This window comes from Balearica regulorum, chromosome 2 (assembly GCF_011004875.1).
Source record: "Balearica regulorum gibbericeps isolate bBalReg1 chromosome 2, bBalReg1.pri, whole genome shotgun sequence".
In the NCBI taxonomy this organism is placed as follows: Eukaryota; Metazoa; Chordata; class Aves; order Gruiformes; family Gruidae; genus Balearica; species Balearica regulorum.
In genome coordinates, this window is record NC_046185.1 from 92,404,113 (window position 1) to 92,422,928 (window position 18,816).

At 41.2% G+C, this 18,816-nt stretch overlaps 1 protein-coding gene across 1 annotated transcript; it reads left to right on the forward strand.

Annotated features, from left to right (window-relative positions):
- The first annotated feature begins 9,912 nt into the window (after window positions 1-9,912).
- LOC104631023 (serpin B10) lies at window positions 9,913-18,189 on the forward strand. The gene is made up of 8 exons (XM_010304422.2): window positions 9,913-9,980; window positions 11,111-11,288; window positions 12,626-12,739; window positions 14,388-14,522; window positions 14,930-15,047; window positions 15,429-15,571; window positions 16,152-16,307; window positions 17,145-18,189. The coding sequence occupies exons 2-8, from the start codon at window positions 11,121-11,123 to the stop codon at window positions 17,547-17,549; spliced, it is 1,239 nt and encodes a 412-aa protein (XP_010302724.1). The 5' UTR covers window positions 9,913-9,980; window positions 11,111-11,120; the 3' UTR covers window positions 17,550-18,189.
- Window positions 18,190-18,816: the final 627 nt, after the last annotated feature.

The window sequence follows — 18,816 nt, forward strand, 5'->3', positions numbered from 1 at the left end:
ATCAAGGGTAAAAAGAAATGCATACTTTCTCTTTCATCCATATTTTCTAAAACCGGAAGGCTTTATTTAAAAAAAAATTAAAAATAGTAAAGTCAGAGAAATTATGCCATGAAAACAGAGGCCCTTTGCCTTTCCTTTCTGCAGGGTAGCATTATTTGCTCATGCATGAAGAGTTAAGGGAATGAAAATTGGTCCTAAAGAAAGCACGAGCATGAACAGAGATGTTCCTGGTCCAAGTTAGCAATAATAGTGCCAAATCATCACACTGAAAAAAACACAATGCCATTTATCAGCAGAAGTTTTATGGAAAAAAATGCAGCCTTCTAATCAAGCCAGGTTTCTCTATGGCCAAGCTTCATGGTGACTCTGCTGCAATTAGTCACTCGAAAGCTCCCAGATTAAACTGTCTTCACTAACATTTCCTGCTCTGACAAGACAATTGCTTTTTCTTTGTGCTCCTGATACTGCAAGGCTCTTCCTCACTTTCTAAAGATGCATTATAGAAATCTTATAATTCATATTTCTCCTCAAACCTTTTTGGCTCAATCATCATGATCAAATATGGCATGTTACTATTCAAATTGTTTTCCATGTGTCCATATGTAATGGGTCTCTTGCTCCTTCAATCGTAATAAAAACATGTTTAAGCAAAAACATTTCATTTGGAGTATTTCAAGTGCACCTGGGACAGGGTAATCCTGGTTATACATACAAATTGGGGGATGAGAGGCTAGAAGGCAGCCATGCGGAAAGAGATCTGGGGGTTTGGGTTGATGGCAACTTGAATATGAGTCAACAGTGTGCCCTGGCAGCCAAAAGGGCCAACTGTGTCCTGGGGTGCACCAAGCACAGCATAGCCAGCCAGTTGAGGGAGGTGATTGTCCCACTCTACACTGAACTGGTGCAGCCCCACCTCCACTACAGTGTGCAGTCGTGGGTGCCTCAATATAAGAAGGACTTCACACTTAGAGTGTGTCCAGAGGAGGGCAACGAGATGGTGAAAGGTCTCAAGGGCAAGACTTATGAGGAGCGGCTGAGGTCACTTGGCTTGTTCAGCTTGGAGAACAGAAGGCTGAGGAGTGACCTCATGGCAGCCTGTAACTTCCTCAAGGGGGGCAGCAGAGGCGGAGGTGCTGATCTCCTCTCTGTGGTGACCAGTGATAGGACATGAGGAAATGGAATGAAGCTGTGTCAGGGGAAGTTCAGGCTGGACATTAGGAGAAGGTTCTTCACTGAGAGGGTGGGTGGTCAGTGGAACAGGCTCCCCAGGGCAGTGGTCACAGCACCAAGCCTGTGAGAGTTCAAGGAGTGTCTGGATGATGCTCTTAGTCTTATGGTTTAGTTTAGGTAGTCCTGCAAGGAGCAGGGAGTTGGACTCGATAATCCTTATGGCTCCCTTCCAACTTGAGATATTCTGTAAACCTTTTAGCAGAGTTGGTTCATCGCTTACAGAGGGATAAGGAATGAGAGTCTGTCCTAAGTCTGGGCTAAGGTTCAATACTGAGACTAATCTTCTGCCAGGAAGGGACAGCATGACCCATAATCCCTCATGCATGCAACTCAAATTAGTCAGATATAACATTTTCAGCACAAACCATGATTCATCATTCTCTCTGAAACAGGAACTGATTAGCATTTTGGAAGGCAGCTGGATATGTGCAGAATCTACATCCCACTGAGACACAACACTGCCTCGGAGAACACAGGGGAATGGGAAATGGGATGGAGTTTTCTAGTTACCTTTGTGGTGTGTTTATAAAGCTTTATAGGATCTTATTTTGTAACTAAAGAGAATAACCATTCTAAAAGAAGCAATGTCTATGGCAATTTATGGTTTCTCTCTGGAACAAATTATTCTTCCCTTTGCCACTGAAGCAAGAAAGGAAACAGACCTGTGAAGAACTGTCACAGAGAAGTACCAGACAAGTGAGAGAGAGGCTTTGGGGGGTGAAGTTACTGCAAGAAAGCTATGCTCTTTCCTGACTCCAGTATGCACAGCACGGCACCAGTGCTGGGTGGTCTGTGGTGGAATGTTTTTTCAGTCCCACCACACAGTATTTTGCTTGTTCTACTTGTTTTGGCTTCTCCCCCTCCCCCCATCCCTCAAGATAACACATACTTTGGTAGGACCTAGGGGGCATAAATTGCTGGTAGCAAACATGATCTTGCAAAAGAAGGAAGATAACATGACACCGCCTTCGCTGGTGTATAAATAGTTCAAATATTTTCTTTCACTTTCCTGTATCTTATTCAATTGCTGGTTAGGAGATAAAAAATGGGGAAGGTTATTGCAAGAGAGCTAACAATGTGTTTACTATTGTCCTGGAGTTTCTGTTGATCTGGTCATGGAAATAGGGCACCTAAAATCCTCAGAACAGTTAATTTTCAGCATTTGTTCTAAAACTGCACTATTTCTAGGCCGTTGTAGTTCTTATCAATTAAAACATACTTCCTCACAAGCGGAAGACACAAAGAAGTACATCTGCTCCTGTATATAGACAGATAGATTCAGTGCTGTCTCCTGACTTCTGCTGACTTCTCCTGCCAGCACAGCAATAAGCAGTCATACTCTTGTCCTCAGTAGTCACTTCCTTAACCAGCTGTCCAGTCCATCCATCTCTAACACAGAAATGGAAAAAACATAAACATGCATTCTCAGTCCTATCTTTTCAGAGACTGAAGACTTTGAAACCATTTTGGACTTGGCAAATCACACACCCACTAAGGAATGGATGTTCGAGTCCTCAAATCTGAGAGAGAGAAATACCTGCCTAACAGCTAAAAACTTCAACAGCCTTCCACACCTGAGGCACTGTAGCTTCTGTAACAACAGGCACCTAAAGAACAGGCCTCTAAAGGACAGGCCTGGATTCAGCCTCAAGTTGAGTGACAGACATCAGACCTCCACCAGCCAGCATGGAACAAGTCCTCTCCTTTGTGCCAACAGAGGAGGCTACAGCTTCTTTTCCCCATCCCCAGAGAAGCAAAATCATCAGCACTGCTGACAGGTTCTCTGCTGTCTCATGAAGTACAGGCAGATTACCCTGTCTTCTACCCCTAGTATTTCTTTCAGCACGAGTATCAAAGAAGGCTCAGACTCACAGCTTTAGGACCCATCAAAGCATTACTGCTTTGCCACCACACCCCACATATATTTGTAATTTCACACGTGCAAAGAGACACAATTTATTCAAAGGATTAGTGAGTTGCGCAGATACAAGACCATACTTGTTTGCTTGCCTGCAGTCTTACAATGGGAAGATAATTCATGTAATGAATTTCCATAGAGATGACAAAATTTGACCCTAGGGCCCTACTGTTTATTCCAGTCGTAATTCTTCAAATGTGTAAGAGTGTAAGTAATATTGTTCAGTTGAACAAAGTCAGTTATTTGCAAAAATTGGTCTCCTGAAGTTTACAGGGTTAGAGAGTAACTTGGGTTGGAATGGGCAGCTGACAGTCATCTGGTCCTAACGTCAAAGACATAGCAGGTTGCTCAGGGTCCATCCCAGTCAAATATTGCATATCTTTAAGGCTGGAGAATCCACAATGTTCTCATTAATGTCATTTTAAACATAAATCCAAAACTCACTAATGTAGAAGAAGTGGTGTAAGCCATTCATGCTACACATTTTTAGTCCCAGTAGCATAATTTATACTTTGTCTCCATTTTATTATATGTGGATATCAATGGGCTACTATTTGTACCTGGCCTCCCCTCTCCTCAAAAACTCTTATCACAAGATAAAGACTTTAATACCATATGGTCTGTCTTGTGGCATGAGCAAACACTCACAATTGCATGCTACTCCCAGGAAAAAAAGATTGCAAACTAATTTTGAGCTTTTATTTTTTTAACTCATACAGCATTTTCCTACTTTTTCTGAATGTTAGCAATAGCAACCCACAGTCTAAAATCAATGCAGGCAAACAATGAACCTCTATTAGTGGCACCTTACAGACGACAGGAACAGGATCCTGGAGGTGAGCAGATCCTTAGAGTGGAAGGCTGACTTCTTAGTTACACAGGTAAAATTCCAGTGTTGTGGATCTGATAAGAGGTCAATATGGAGAGGGAGAATAGCGAGGTGCCTGATGAGTTCTTGTAATGAAGGCAGAGATATGAGAATTAACAATGAACACAGGGAGTGGAGGAGGTATCGTAACACTTCACAGGGCTGTGTGTAAGAGCAGTTCCTTTTCCCTCGTCCTTCTTTTCTATTTCATTCTGCCTCCTTTCCCTTGGACACAGTTAATTGCTATCCAGTAACTCCCCTTCCCCAAGTTGCTGACTATCCCCACCCTCGCCACGTCCTCCTTGATCCTTCTTGCCCTTCAGCAATCTCTATCTGCTTCTTGGGGCAGTGAGGGAAGAGGGCAGGGCTGGCGTCGAGCCTTGCTTCTAAGAGGAGAAATGTCAAGGAGAGGAAGTTTTGGGACTAAGGAAAAAAATGAGAGGAGAGCATTGCCACTCCTATCGCCCAGAGGGATCATCTGCCATGCAATAAGGCTGCGTTAACCGCAGAGTCCAAGCTGCATCTCAGCTGCATCTGCAGGAGGTGGGGTGAGGGCCCATTCCTCCAGCCACAGAGAGCAAGTGCTCTGCCTCTCCTTACGCCTAGTGCTAACTTTCCTTAGCCTGATGTTGCCTCTCTACTACTGAATTCAAATTAGACTTGGTCTATGTCTTGGTCTATCTATGTGCCTAGACAAGGAATTAGCAACCACAGAAGCAAGAGATGTTAAGAAAGCCTTGGAAGATAAAGCCAAAACCCTAGAAAATGAAGGGAGATAGACTAAGAAGAAAGGTCTAAAGCATCTGAAAGAGACAATCACACTAGTTTTACACTACACAAAGAGAGTTCTGTTTTTGGGTTTGAAAAGAGCCTCAAATACCAGTCCAAAAGATAATGGAGCCATGAAGATCTGCATACACTTCAATCATATCTGGAAAGTACAGCTCCAAAGAGATTGGAAATGCTTTGGTAGAGAAGAGCAGATGATCATCAGGATATTTCAAAAGAAGGTCCTCAGTGCAATACCCTGCAAGTTCATACTTTTGTATTGCTCACAAAAGCTTGAGGAACAAAACTTTCAATCTCATTTTATCTGAGAGCAGATAGGAACATGAGATCATGTTGTCTTACTTGTCCTGAATCACTTAATTTTTGCCTGGTCACTGTTATCAAAAGTTTGCTAACTTGTACCATGTAAAAAGATGTCAGGTCTCAAGAGACTGAGCTCCTTTGTGCAACAGGCAGAGAACATTAGAGATGGAAAGATGGAAGAATCCTCCAATTGCAAAGGCATTGGTAAGACATGTTCAAATGATGCTAACAACACTCCAGCTCACTCGAGGTCCTTTTCAGTCTGAGGGGGAAATTCCATTCCAAGTCTCGTTTTTGGGCTTACCCTCTTCCAGGACAAAGACTTACTGCCGTTGTATGTGCACTTAACCAGGTAGTTCAGATCAGTCCCAAAGGCAGTCTAAATGTGTGAAACTACAAAGGTCCAGCAGATGCCAAGCAGATCAGTGAATAGCTAAGATTTCCAGTGCACTTCCATAAGTGAGTATCAGGGAAATTCTCCTGATGAAAATTCTGAAAATACCAACTGCCTTGTCATTCCACTGGTAATTCCACCAGGCAAGAATATTTGCAGCTGTATGAAAAAAAAGCTGTATGAAAAAAAAAAGCAAATGTTTAAATGGGTTTCTTAAAAGAGAGTCCTTCCTCTATACCCTGTTCTTGCACATCAGCAGGACTCCTGTTTAGGATGCACTCTTGTTTAGAAATGTGTTTTGAAGATACATTGAATTGATACTCACATTATCATCCCACGACATGGCACATCTTGCACTACAGCACTGCAGCCTGGGAAACTCCCATTAACACAAAGCAGGGATCAGCTTTCTGATTCAGTAGTTGTGCAGCTGACGTACAGTTACACCCTTTGAGAGATTTCTTCGGAAAAATGACAAGTATCGGCTAAAGTTCATACAAGCCACACATAATGTCATTAGTCATAATGCAGTACTGTGTATCATGATTGAGAAATTCAGGCCACTCTTCATATTTTTGATGTTAACTGCTACCTGGGATACTTTAAAAATGCTCACTGCCTGAGTCATTCAAAGGAAAACTGCACCCTTGCATATGTGAAAACAGTGTGCATATTCATTAGCAGATACACTATCTTCAGATAGACAGATCAGTCCTTTCTCAGAAGTGTTGTGCTTCTTAACAGAGTTGAATTTCTCAGGACAAACACTGTCTTTGTTAATTACAGTATCTAAGCCAAAGCATGGAGAGGTAATAGTAAAGTATAATGAATTATGCCAGTACTGTCAAATTTCACCACACCTTTGCTTTCTGCAGGTGTGGAGCAAAATGCCTCAGTAATATCTACACAGGAACCTCACCACACCCTCTGGCAACTCATAAGGTTTTAAATACTGTTAGAATATGTCAGCAAGGATTGCTTGGCAAGGGAAGGCTTGCAAACTTACTCTTAGGAGGTACACAACAGATAACTATCTATCTATCTACTCTGTTTCAAAATAAAGACACGTGCATTCTCAGCCAAAGCTTTAAAGGGAAAAAAGATACCCAAAGAACTAATCTCAAACTTAAAAGCTATTTGAAATTTCAGGATAATACAAATTATCCTACATAAAAATCTGTTATAGCACAATCTGTTATAACCAGTCTAGATGATGTACATAAGTATTGTTTTTTTAGTTGACAAGGTTAGGAAAAGCTCATGCTGTGCTCTCAATTACGCTATGACAGAGGCATCACCCAGAAGGGAGTCCTCCTTAGCACAGAAAGGTTCATGTATCAAGCCACTCAGCACCCTTACTATTTTCTCGGTTTCTGTACCCCTTTCCTCCTTACAGTTTTTAACTTTAAATCACACAGATACTTTAAAAAAATTGCATCAGACATCCAAAGGGATCAAAATATTCTCAGATTTCAAAACCCTTCTCCTCCCCATGCTTCTTTTATCTCCTGAAGTTCTTTTAAAGGTTTGCAACATTTAAAATCCTTTCATGTTTAAAATATACTGGCCTGCTCTGGCTGAGCAAAAAACTTGAATAGAGTGCTGTGCTGGCTGAACCAGAAATTCTTGTCTCCCAAGTAAATAACCAGTGCTGATGCTGGTAAAAAATTTTTGAAAATGGCAGGGAAACTGAACAGCTTTCCTGCAAAAATCTTTTTTTTTTTTTTTTTTTAAATCTACCTGAAATATAGAACATATTAGTTTTGAATTAAATCAAATTTTCAAGAGCTATACAGAGTTGGTAGCTAAAATAAGGTACCAATGAACATGAAAACCAACCATGGAAAGTTGTATAGAATCATAGAATCATAGAATGGTTTGGGTTGGAAGGGACCTCAAAGATCATCTAGTTCCAACCCCCCTGCTGCGGGCAGGGACACCCTCCACTAGACCACGTTGCCCAAAGCCTCATCCAACGTGGTCTTAAACACTTCCAGGGAGGGGACCTCTACAACCTCTGTGGGCAACCTGTTCCAGCACCTCACCACTCTCACAGTAAAGAATTTCTTTCTAACATCTAATATAAATTGACCCTCCTTCAGCTTAAACCCATTACCCCTTGTCCTGTCACTACACTCCCTGATAAACAGTCCCTCACCATCTTTCCTGTAGGCCCCCTTCAGATACTGGTAAGCCGCAATTAGATCTCCCCGGAGCCGCCTTTTCTCCAGGCTGAACAACCCCAACTCTCTCAGCCTGTCCTCATAGGAGAGGTGCTCCAGCCCTCTGATCAGTTTCTTGGCCTCCCCTGGACTCCATGTCTCTCCTGTACTGGGCCCCCCAGAGCTGGACGCAGTACTCCAGGTGGGGTCTTACAAGAGCGGAGTAGAGGGGCAGGATCACCTCCCTCAACCTGCTGGTCACGCCTCTTTTGATGCAGCCCAGGACACTCTTTGAGTGCGACCATCCAGCCAATTCCTCATCCACCAAGTGATCCATCCATCGAATCCATGTCTCTCTCAAAGACAATGTGAAAGCAGAAGCTACCATTTTTTCTGTGACAGAAAGTCTTCCTAAAGACCCTCAAGAGCCTTTATAGAGCACTTTATAATGTTCTGTTTAGATGTCAAGCATTTCACCTACTCCTGAACCCAGGTGCTAATGAAGAGAGCAACACACTGTGTAGGAAAGTCGCAACGACTTGTGCTAAGTTACACTGAAACTGGAGGAAAATTAAATGTGTTTATGTAGCTGAGATCTGGCCAGGGCACTGACGTCCTGCCAATATTTGTCCTGACGAAATGGAAACGTGAACGACTACGGTGAAAGAGCCCACAGGTTTACTTCCCAAAGGAAGGACCATTAATAGAAATATAAGTCTTCTAGTGTGCTGCTGTGTTGACTTAGTATAGAGTGGGAGTGAGACGACCGCTGCTACTGAGTCAGCAGTAGCACCACCCATCAGCCGAGTCCTCTGGTGCTGCCAATTTAAAAGGATATTGGAAAACGTTATCAATCCATCACATTGATTTAGCATATGTTGTCCTTTGCGAACAGTGGAATTTTAGTTACTTGGTATGCTTCCCACCCCCCACCCCCTAATCACCAGCCATGCTATTCCAGAGGTGATTTAACAAGGTAGCTTTAAAACCTTGTACAAAGGCACAAGCCTCTCATTCAGTCTAACCCAGCATTTCTGTGTAAACAGAACACCTCAGCCACTTCTGGTAAAGCAGCAAGCAGTATTACAGGTTAGCAAATTAAATTCACCCCTGCTTTAAAACCAGAAAATCCACAGTAATTGCTCTAAGGATGAAGTCTATCCAGTGTATATCTGTCACTCGTTCAACAACATGGCTAAATTTGCAAAGATTACTCAAATCATTTAGGCTTTGGAAATCACTTAAAGCCAATGTAAACAGATTACAACTTTCCCAGGCGCAATGGAAGCAATTAATTCTGCAGTGAACACCTCTCCTACGCCATGCTGCTCTCTGGAAAACGTAACAGATCCAGCTAATTACAACTCACACTGAAACATGCTGTTTTCATGTAGCTACAATTTCAAAAGACCCGAAGGGCAGGAAAACACCATTTGATTAAGTTTGTGCTGTTCCTCACAAGTAGGAAAGCAACTTTAACAAAGCTTTCAGTTCCCAAATTATATTGATGCAGAAGGTTCACCATCAGCAAGGGACCTTTTGTAGCTGCACAAAAAATAAGGAATAGATCTCTGAGGTGCTACATATTGGTCAAACAGCAGCTTTCAGATTAGGGTGGGGAAACAGAAGCAGAAGAAAAATGAAGTCTAATCTAAGACCCACACCAAGTTCTAGTGATGTCACCACTGCTAATAAAAGCAAGGGTCTGGTGCCTGTTTCTCAGCCTTCACTATCTCACAGTGACAACATTTCCCTGGTTGTACAGTGGTAGAATCCTCCAAGATTAACAAACCCCATTTTTCTAAAACAGAAACCCACCAGGAGTGACAAATACTTTGTCAGTAGGAAACGGGCAATAGAAAAACTTACACATAAGAAGTCACTGTCTTTTCTTTGTCTGTCCGTTCCTCAGAAATAACTTGTATTAGACAAATAATAAAAGAAGTAGGTCAGCAACTGCCTTTTTTTTTTTTTTTAAACCCTCCAAACCGCAAAAGAAAGGTTGTTTAAAGCAGTGCGGGTTCAAGTTGTTACTAGCCTGTTGCCACAAGTGTGTTTATAGAAATACCTCTGCAGTCAGTTTTGTAAGGTTCTTGTATGGTATCATTCTCACCACCACTTCATATCCTACTCTGAGATGATTCAGTTCTTCCACAGGGATGTGGCCTTGAGGGCATAATAAATTACACAGTCATGAGTCATAAGAATCTTTGCAGAACTGACCAGACACACTATAAATTCACCCTACCCTTCATGTGAGCTGCAGAAACCTTGGAGACACTCAGAGCAGCAGTGTTCCTCCCTGCACAAAACAAGGTACTGTAATGATTTCTAGAGATTATTTATTTCACATATTCTTGGATGATGTTGCTTTGTCGATAAATGCATAGAAAAAAAGGAAGAGGGGATCTGAATTGGAAACAACAAATGCTTGGGAAAGTAATTTACTAAGATGGCACAGGCATGGTCTAGAAGGTGGAAGTCTTAAGAATATACAGGAAGAGCAATTTATTGTAGGAGTTCTGTAATTTCTAGAGCTCACTGGCTACCATATATATCATAGCAGAGTAAGAACCACTGTGTTTGCTTAAGTCAGCCAATTTGCTCTCGTGCTCTTGAGTTCTTACAAACATTGGGTCAGCTCCTGGTTTGCAAGCTACGCAGGTCACAAACTGTCTTTATTCTAAGGCCATCCTATACCAACCAGAAGAGCTCCTACTCCCAGTCTAGAGCTCTCAGCTAAATTTTCAATGCAAATGACAAATAGCAGCATTTGTGGTCTACTGAATATGGAAACCTTGTCCTGCAGAAGAACTGGGAAGCTAGGATCTGGGCTAGTGCTATAAAACAGTTTCAGGATGTTTTTGGAAGTCAAAAAAGGAATTCAGGATGCTTAGCATGCAATAATTTGGGTGGTGTTTGCCCAAGCAAGCACTTTGTCCTGTCCTAAAGGAATGGTTTGACTGTTACTGTTACCAGAGTATTTGTTCACTACAGTTATGAGCATCAAAAGCCTCGTGCACAAATTGAAGCACAAAAGTTTTTGTAAGAGACGGTCTCTCAGTACCCTCTAGCCCAGGCACTGGTGAGTAACATTGTCAACTGTCACTCCAAGATGCTGTAAAGGACAGTGCAATAAATGTCTTGGTGAACAAATACAAAACAAGGTTGGAGGCTGCTTTTTCCCTCATCTAAATGATAGCTAGTGTCATCAGTGAAATAGGACATTATTTTCCTATGTCCTATAGGACATAGGACAATATAGGACATTATATAACCTTATATTACTTTATAACAGTTAATCCTTCTCATTCTTCATGTAAGTAAATACTTTTAGAAAGCCCGTAAATCACAAAAGAGACTTCAAAACTGAAGAGAAACTTGCAGACACATAGCAGTCATAACTAGTGGTTTGCTAACAGGATCTTTTCTCCCTTTCTGTGCAGGTTCAGAACAATGGAAGCTTTGCACGAAGCAAACACAAGGTTTGCTCTTGACTTTTTCAAACATGAATGTCAGAATGATGGCGACAAGAATATTTTGTTCTCCCCTTTGAGTATTTCATCTGCCCTGGCTACTGTTTATTTGGGAGCCAAAGGTAACACTGCAGATCAGATGGCAAAGGTGAGTCTGGGCTTCAAACAGTAGCTGTCTGAAAAGGTTGATTTCTTGGAATAACATCCTCTATGTGAGAAATTTACTGTGATGGAACAGAGGAAAGCCGTAAGCAGAAAAATTACTCTCATCACAACTCTACACATACACATATATATATGCGTGTGTGTGTGTATATATATATATATTTGCCAGCTCCCATTTCACCCCTGATGTGCACTGCAATGAATAGACCAGTTTTCCACTTGCGCAGGTGAAAGAAATAGTTACTCTAGCCTCTGGAACTGGGCCCCCAGCAAATGACAGAAGTGGCACTGCTGACATATTGTCTCCTCTTAAATCTCACCAGCAGAAATAAGTCATCTTGATCCCAAAGCTCAGTAACTTGTGCACTCATCAGGGAGTGGGAGACCTGGATTCTCTTTCTACCCTGCCACAGACAATTCCCATCTCACATCTCATCTCTTTGGAAACGATCCCACACAAGAAGACTCTCCCCTATAGTTATGATAAGTTTTGCCCTTTGCTAAACATAAATCCACATCCACAAGATCAGAGAAGAAACACGGTGAGACTACAACCCTTTCTTTGGGGTACATATTTTACAGGCAAAAATCACTTACTGAAATCCCTAAGTCGTATTTGGGTGAAGTTCATAGCTTCAGCAGGTGGCAGTGAGAATTGCCCCAGTGCAGTTACCTAGCTCCTATTGTACAAGGTGAGGCTTGTGAGTTTGCATCTAAGGCAGGAGTTGTCCTACCTGCTAAGGCAATGATCTAACTCCTGATTTACAGGACAAAAGAGGACCAGGAGGGTAACAAAGACGGGAGTGATCTTCTGTTAGGAAGAAGATAAAACAACAAAAAAAAGGCATATAGCTCTTTTGAAAAATGTTCCCAGGTTGGATGCACCACTTTTTACCCTGGGTAAGGTGCACATGCTCAGAGCAAAGGATTTAAGGCATGAAACTCCCCACACCATTTTAATGCTTTCTAACACATAGCAACATTCCATTTAGACTTCTGCTTTGGTAGTCTCCATCTTGAGATAATTGGCTCTTCCCAGGTATTAAGTGGTCAGCCCAGAGCATAACTCAAAGCAGGCAGATTCCTTTAGAAAGGCCAGGTACACGACAGTTTTCCCGTGCAGCCCAGACCTTAGTGTGTGCAAGCCATTTTTTACACATGGGCCTCAAGAACTAATCAAAGATTTCATATTCAGTCAGAACCGGATGGAAGAATAAAATCTGAGTTTGACTCACTTCATCACCAGTCCCATCACTGAAAGATTTTACTGAAACAGTAAATTTTCTATCATTGCATTTATTATTGCTTTTTCCACTACAGGTACTACACTTTAACAAAGCTGAAGGAGCCAGAAATGTCACCACAACCATAAAAATGCAAGTCTATTCCAGAACGGAAGAGCATCTATCAAATCGACGTGCTTGTTTCCAGAAGGTATTATCTCACCAAGTCTAGTGATCAAGCTATGGGCATGGTCACATCTTCTCTTGCTGGTATTTTCCTTCCACATTTGCACTTTGCCTTCCTCAGATGTAGTGTACACAATGAATTGGTAAAGCATCCTCTGATACCTTCACCTAATGCAATACTTATTACATGCTTCCCCTTTTTAGGCAGAATTGCAAAAACTAACCTCAAATTTGCAAAATTTAAAATATAATGTTATCATTCTCTGTCGATAGATCTCTTGATCTTTTTCCTTTAGCTTTGAGGAGAGATTTCTTTCTCAAATTATTACCGTTCAATAGCTACCTATTTAGCAACAACATGTTCTTTGAACAGGCACGGTTCTACGTCAGAGAGCTAATCACAAGAACAGAGCTGCCCATTTGATTGTAGCATCCAGACAACAAAACCCAGAACATTAATTTTTCCAGGCTACCTATGCTTGATATGCTTCAGAAATTAGTCTCCATTTCAGTTGAATAGTTAACAAGATAAAGTGACCTGTTGGAATTTCCCAAGGTAGACCAGTTGCTTGCAAATAATTTTAGAGAAATGGAAATCATTATATATTCCTGAGATATTTCTTTGACATACTGCAGGCATCTTGTACCAAAGTATACGTAATTTAACAAAGCAGAATAATATAGAAAAGCAAATGTAATCCCTCTGAGTCAGTAAAAGCTGTTTTTCCTCATTGACAAGTCAGCCATGGTGGTGTCAAGCTCCTCTCTGCGCTCTTTCCCGTCATCCTTATTCTTAGTGGGAGTGAGCCATTTCCCTGCAGTCTGCCCACAAAGCCCCTGCAGCCGCAAGTTCTGATGAATGGGAACTTGGATCTGCATCCCACAGCCAAATCCCACAGTGGGAAGATTTATTTTAGGGGCTATGTCAACAACCCATTTGCACTGCATGAACAGGAGAGAGATTGTTCCTCATGAGTAATGCTTGTCTGAATTGTAAGAATTACAGAGCGCTGTGGGTAGGGCAAAGGGACCGTTCTAACAGTTTAGAAATGTAAGTGTCTGTTCATGCCTCTGATTCTGATGTAATGACAAGATGAATACAGCACAGGTCCGGATTTTTAGTTTACTAATTCACAGCTTAACTTCCTTGAACTCCTTTGAGAGTTCAAGCCCATAATCATTTAATCCTGTTACTTCGATACAAAAGATTTACTGCAATGACTGCAAAATTAAAAGAAAAATAAAATCACAAAATATTAACATTAAGAGCAAGACTAAGAAATTTAGGGGTAAACTTTCCATGTAACACACTTGACTTTCATAAATGAAAGGAGTCAGACAGCCAAATCTTCATGCATTGTTTAACAATTACAGTTTGTCTTCCATTCTCTGGATATACTGAGTTTCACAATCTCCACTTACAAACCCTTAAATGTTCTACATGGTTCAGGCTCTTAACGCTTGCATTCTGAGACACAGTGTCTGTATCACGTCTGCAACTTTTGATACTTACAAATTATTCTTTTAATAGCTCACACCTCTTGTGTTGCAATACAGGCAACAGATCACCTGCACAGTAATACTTTACTTGGAGCTGCGTGAAGGAAAACATTAGAAATGCTGAACTATTTTACACAACAGATGAATAACGTCTTTTTTTTCTTTTCTCCAAGACAGAAATTGGCAAATCAGATAATATCCATACTGGGTTTAAAGCACTCAACTTTGAAATCAACCAACCCACTAAAAATTACCTGCTTAAAAGTGTCAACCTGTTATATGGAGAAAACTCATTGCCTTTCAGTAAGGTAGGTAGGCCATTTATTCAGATCATGCAGTGCCATTTAACCTTTATGATCTATCTATGGCAACATACCGTAAGCCATATACTTTTAAATATTTTCATTACATCTGCAAATCATGTTGTTATCCTTAAAATAAAAGTTTTCTGTGAGACTTTTCCTAAGACTTTGGGCACTAAAATTTTAGTTTTATGGGATGTGTATCTAATTTCAGAGTGATTTGCAGATGTAGTTAGGTGAGAATATTTAAATCGAGTATTTCCACTAAAAAATACTTGGTTCCTTTGACCAAATGTTGTGCTTGTAGTCTATGTAATTTTTATCACGCTTTCTCTCTGTTTGGCTGTAGTTATTTATTAGCATTCATATTGGCAGGCAACAGACATAAGACAGGTGTCTCTCTTGCACTGCAGGAATACTTACAGTTCACCAAGAAATACTACAATGCGGAGCCACAATCAGTTGACTTTGTGGGAGCAGCAGATGAAATCAGAAGAGAGATCAATGCCAGGGTTGAACACCAGACTGAAGGTAAGCTCCAGCCTCTCCTCTCCCAATTCAAAAAGAAGCCATTTCAGCATTGAACAAAGTCTCTGTACCCAAGGGGACCAAGGCAGGTAAACTATTCACCTCAGAAAGGTAAATCAGATCAGTTTTCCTAAAGTAGTCATCTACTGATAGGCCCTTAGTAAAATTAATGCCCTCCATTTGAACATGGGAGGAATGTGGCTTACTGTTCTTTGTAAATCAAGACTACCCCAGTAACCACAGATTTGTGAATAATCTCAAACTAGACGCATGCTACATCAGCACTTACAATGTCCTTAGTTTATGTCTGCAGAAATTATGCCAACACTTACACCAAAACAGTAAAACTGCACAAATGTGTAAATGTCCTCCTATTTTCTCTAGGTAAAATCCAAAATCTGATGCCTCCTGGATCCGTAGATTCGCTCACCAGGCTAGTCCTGATAAATGCACTCTACTTCAAAGGAAACTGGGCAACAAAGTTTGAAGCTGCAGCTACCAGGCAAAGGCCTTTCAGAATAAATACGGTACGGGAATACACTGACCTATATCCTAGACTGCAGGTAGAAAAAGCAGTGAAAAAGATGAGGGAGAGAAATTCCTGTCAGTTGTTAAATCCACATGAAATCTGGCATGAAAGTTATTTCACTTGATGCATAAAGTATATTTTCTTCACCACATCTTCAGCACAAAGACTGCACACACATACTACCACCTGAGCCACAAGTAAAATTGTCAGAAGCTGACTTGAAACAAGCTTCCATTCTCTGAAGGCAGGGAAAACAAAGAGCTGAACAAAACCTTTATGGGTTAGTTCTTTACATTTTCATTTTTAAACATATGACAAATCAGAGTGGAATAGAGCTTCCTATAATAAGTGTCATCTGAGACAGCTTAGATAGCTTGCCTAGCCTCCAAACGCCTTTCCAGAAGACCAGAGGTCCTCTGTAGATCCTGTGTCCTACCACTTAGAGCCATAAGGATGTCTCAGACACACCGGGCAGCTTGTACAGTAAACACAATAAACTTCCACTGTGCTACTTTAACTCAGTCCTTTACTGTTCAGTCAGAGTACAAATTGCAAACATCTAATTTGATTTGTTGCAGCATACAACTAAACCAGTGCCCATGATGTACCTGAGTGATAAATTTAACTCGACCTACGTAGAATCAGTCCAGACTGATGTTCTTGAGCTTCCATATGTCAATAATGACCTCAGCATGTTTATCCTGCTACCAAGTGACATTACCGGCCTACAAAAGGTAACTGAGAACTTGGGAAATCATGTAAAAACCAAGAACGTCATTATTTACACATTTTATGCATGTCTGAAGTAAAAGACCACATTGTGATCATGTTTCTAGGAAGGACAGTATTGATCAGGCTCAGGGAAAAGCGAACCCCAAACTTGGTCTAGCACTGTGAACTTGAACCTCTTGGAGCTCAGACTAGATTTCTTACTCTTGGCACCTGGCACTTCTGTGGTTCCTAATGCTGCTTAGTCCTGGAAATAGGTACCCCAAACCTCACAAGACTGACTCTTCTTCCAGATGAACAGAAATGAGGACAGAAAGCCAGTCCTGCTGAGATTCACTGTCTGTACTGATTCAGATAGGTATGATTTCATTGAAAAAAAAAAAAGAAAAGAAAAAAAGAAAAAAAAAAAGGCACAAATTGGACAGATTCCATTACTTTCCAGGATGACCAGAGCTAACATATATGGACACTGCCACCTTCTGTAAAGAGACCGATCCTGCCTTTGGATAATAAACTTACTAAATTCTCATTTATGTTAGTGGGTGTTCTGTAGAAAAAAAGCTCTTTTCAGTAAATTCTAAAATGTAGGGAAGACAACTATTTAACCCTACTATATTCCCTGCCAATTACTGAGAACAGTTCAAATATTGCATTGACCTACTGTAGGGCAATATACTCCTTTCTAGTCAAAAAGATCTCCAAATTGGTCTTTCATTACTGTTTTTTGGTACTCTTAGAACAGCTTGGAAAGTTCTCTATTTAAAAAAAGAGAAGAAATAGCCCTTAGGGCACAGGTTTTTGAACACACTGTAATTTTCTGATTCTTTTTTTACTAACTGCAGCTAGAAAGAGAATTGACTTTTGAAAACTTGTCTGCATGGACCAGCCCAGAATTAATGGAGAAAATTAAAATGGAAGTTTATCTGCCCCGGTTCACGTTAGACGAGAAATACAACCTCAAATCTACTTTGAGCAGGATGGGGATACAAGATGCCTTCACTGAAGGTGAAGCTGATTTCACAGGAATGTCAAAGAGCGGTGATCTTTTTTTGTCACAAGTTTACCACCAGTGTTATCTGGAAGTCAATGAAGAAGGCACAGAGGCAGCAGCTGCCAGTTCAGCAGCACTGGCATCACGAAGTCTTGGTGCTACTGTTATTTTTGTGGCAGATCACCCTTTCTTCTTCTTAATCAGGCACAACAAAACCAAGAGTATCCTCTTCTTGGGAAGGTTCTCTTCCCCCTAGAAACTCCACCATTACAAAACAGGCTCTTGCAACAACAATAATGAACAAAACACACACCATGAAGAGCATCTCAATAGTCTGTGCACTTCTTAATTTTCCTGTACTGTTGACAAATCTCTCAATGTTAGAAGAGAGCACATATTTAAAATAACCTGGAATTCAAGCCTCTGGTTCATTTTCCTGACCAAAGAACCTGAAAATGTTAGCACTACACTATAAGCACCAAACTCTGCACAGAACAACATTGATGCATCTTTTCAGCACTTTCTGAACCAGAACTACCACAATGGAGAACAGACTGAGTCCCAACATGTTTGCTTTGGTACATAAGAACAGAAACAGGAAAAACTCTTCCCTGCAGAACGCTGCTGCATCTCATTTGGTTTCAGATCGCTAAGTTGGTCATCCCAGGAAAGCTACCTCACTTACATTCTTGTCACTTTTATACCAATTTTGCAGCCTGGCACAGCTGGTAATGAAATAAACCTGCAAAATCCTCTGTGTTCCTGATACTGGTATTTGTTTCTTGCATGCAAAGGGGCTAACACATGTACTTTGTAATCTCTGTCCCACAGCAATTGGAAAATATTGAACAACGCTGTAGAATGGGAGGAAAATAAAACACGTGCCTTGAAACCTTCTCCTTTGTAACCTTTCACATGTTCAACACTGTTGCTAGCCCTGCACTGCACTGCTTCACTCTCATCTTGCTTTGTCACTTATTTCACTGGTTTGAGGCAAGATCAAATTGGAAAATCAAGCCTGTAATACTAACTCCCTAAGTGCCTTCTGGAATATTACATGCAAATCCCCCAGTACACATTTACTCCTGTCACAGCTCTTTCTCCTAAGGAGGAAAATGTCCTAATCAGTCATGCACATTTGCAGGGGATGCTCCTAACTCTCTGAATTCAGAACAGAGAGCAAAGGACTGGGTCTCTTATAGGACTTGCACACACCACAAGCATCTTACTAGAATTCTCTCTTCTTGGGATGGCAAGACTCTTTTTTCCTGACAGAGGGGAGACTGCTGACTATCACTGAGCCCCTTCTATTTTCTTCCACATGACCAGCTGCTTCCAGGGTTCCTTCTGGCTGTGCTTCCCAAATAGGAAGGAGCATAGCAGAAATGTTGTGAAGCAAGTGCTTTATCGTATCCCTGTACAACCTCAACAGCACTGCCTTCTGACTGACTCAGCTGTGAAACATGACACAGGATCCCTGTGCATTGAGGTGCAATTCTGCCATGGCCTGCTTCACCTAACGC

Excerpts from the sequence above, each read along its gene's own strand:
- LOC104631023 (XM_010304422.2), top strand. The coding sequence starts at position 11,121 with ATGGAAGCTTTGCACGAAGCAAACACAAGGTTTGCTCTTGACTTTTTC. Across the intron at positions 12,740-14,387 it reads GACGTGCTTGTTTCCAGAAG|ACAGAAATTGGCAAATCAGA; the intron begins GTATTATCTCAC and ends CTTTTCTCCAAG. Across the intron at positions 15,572-16,151 it reads GGCCTTTCAGAATAAATACG|CATACAACTAAACCAGTGCC; the intron begins GTACGGGAATAC and ends GATTTGTTGCAG.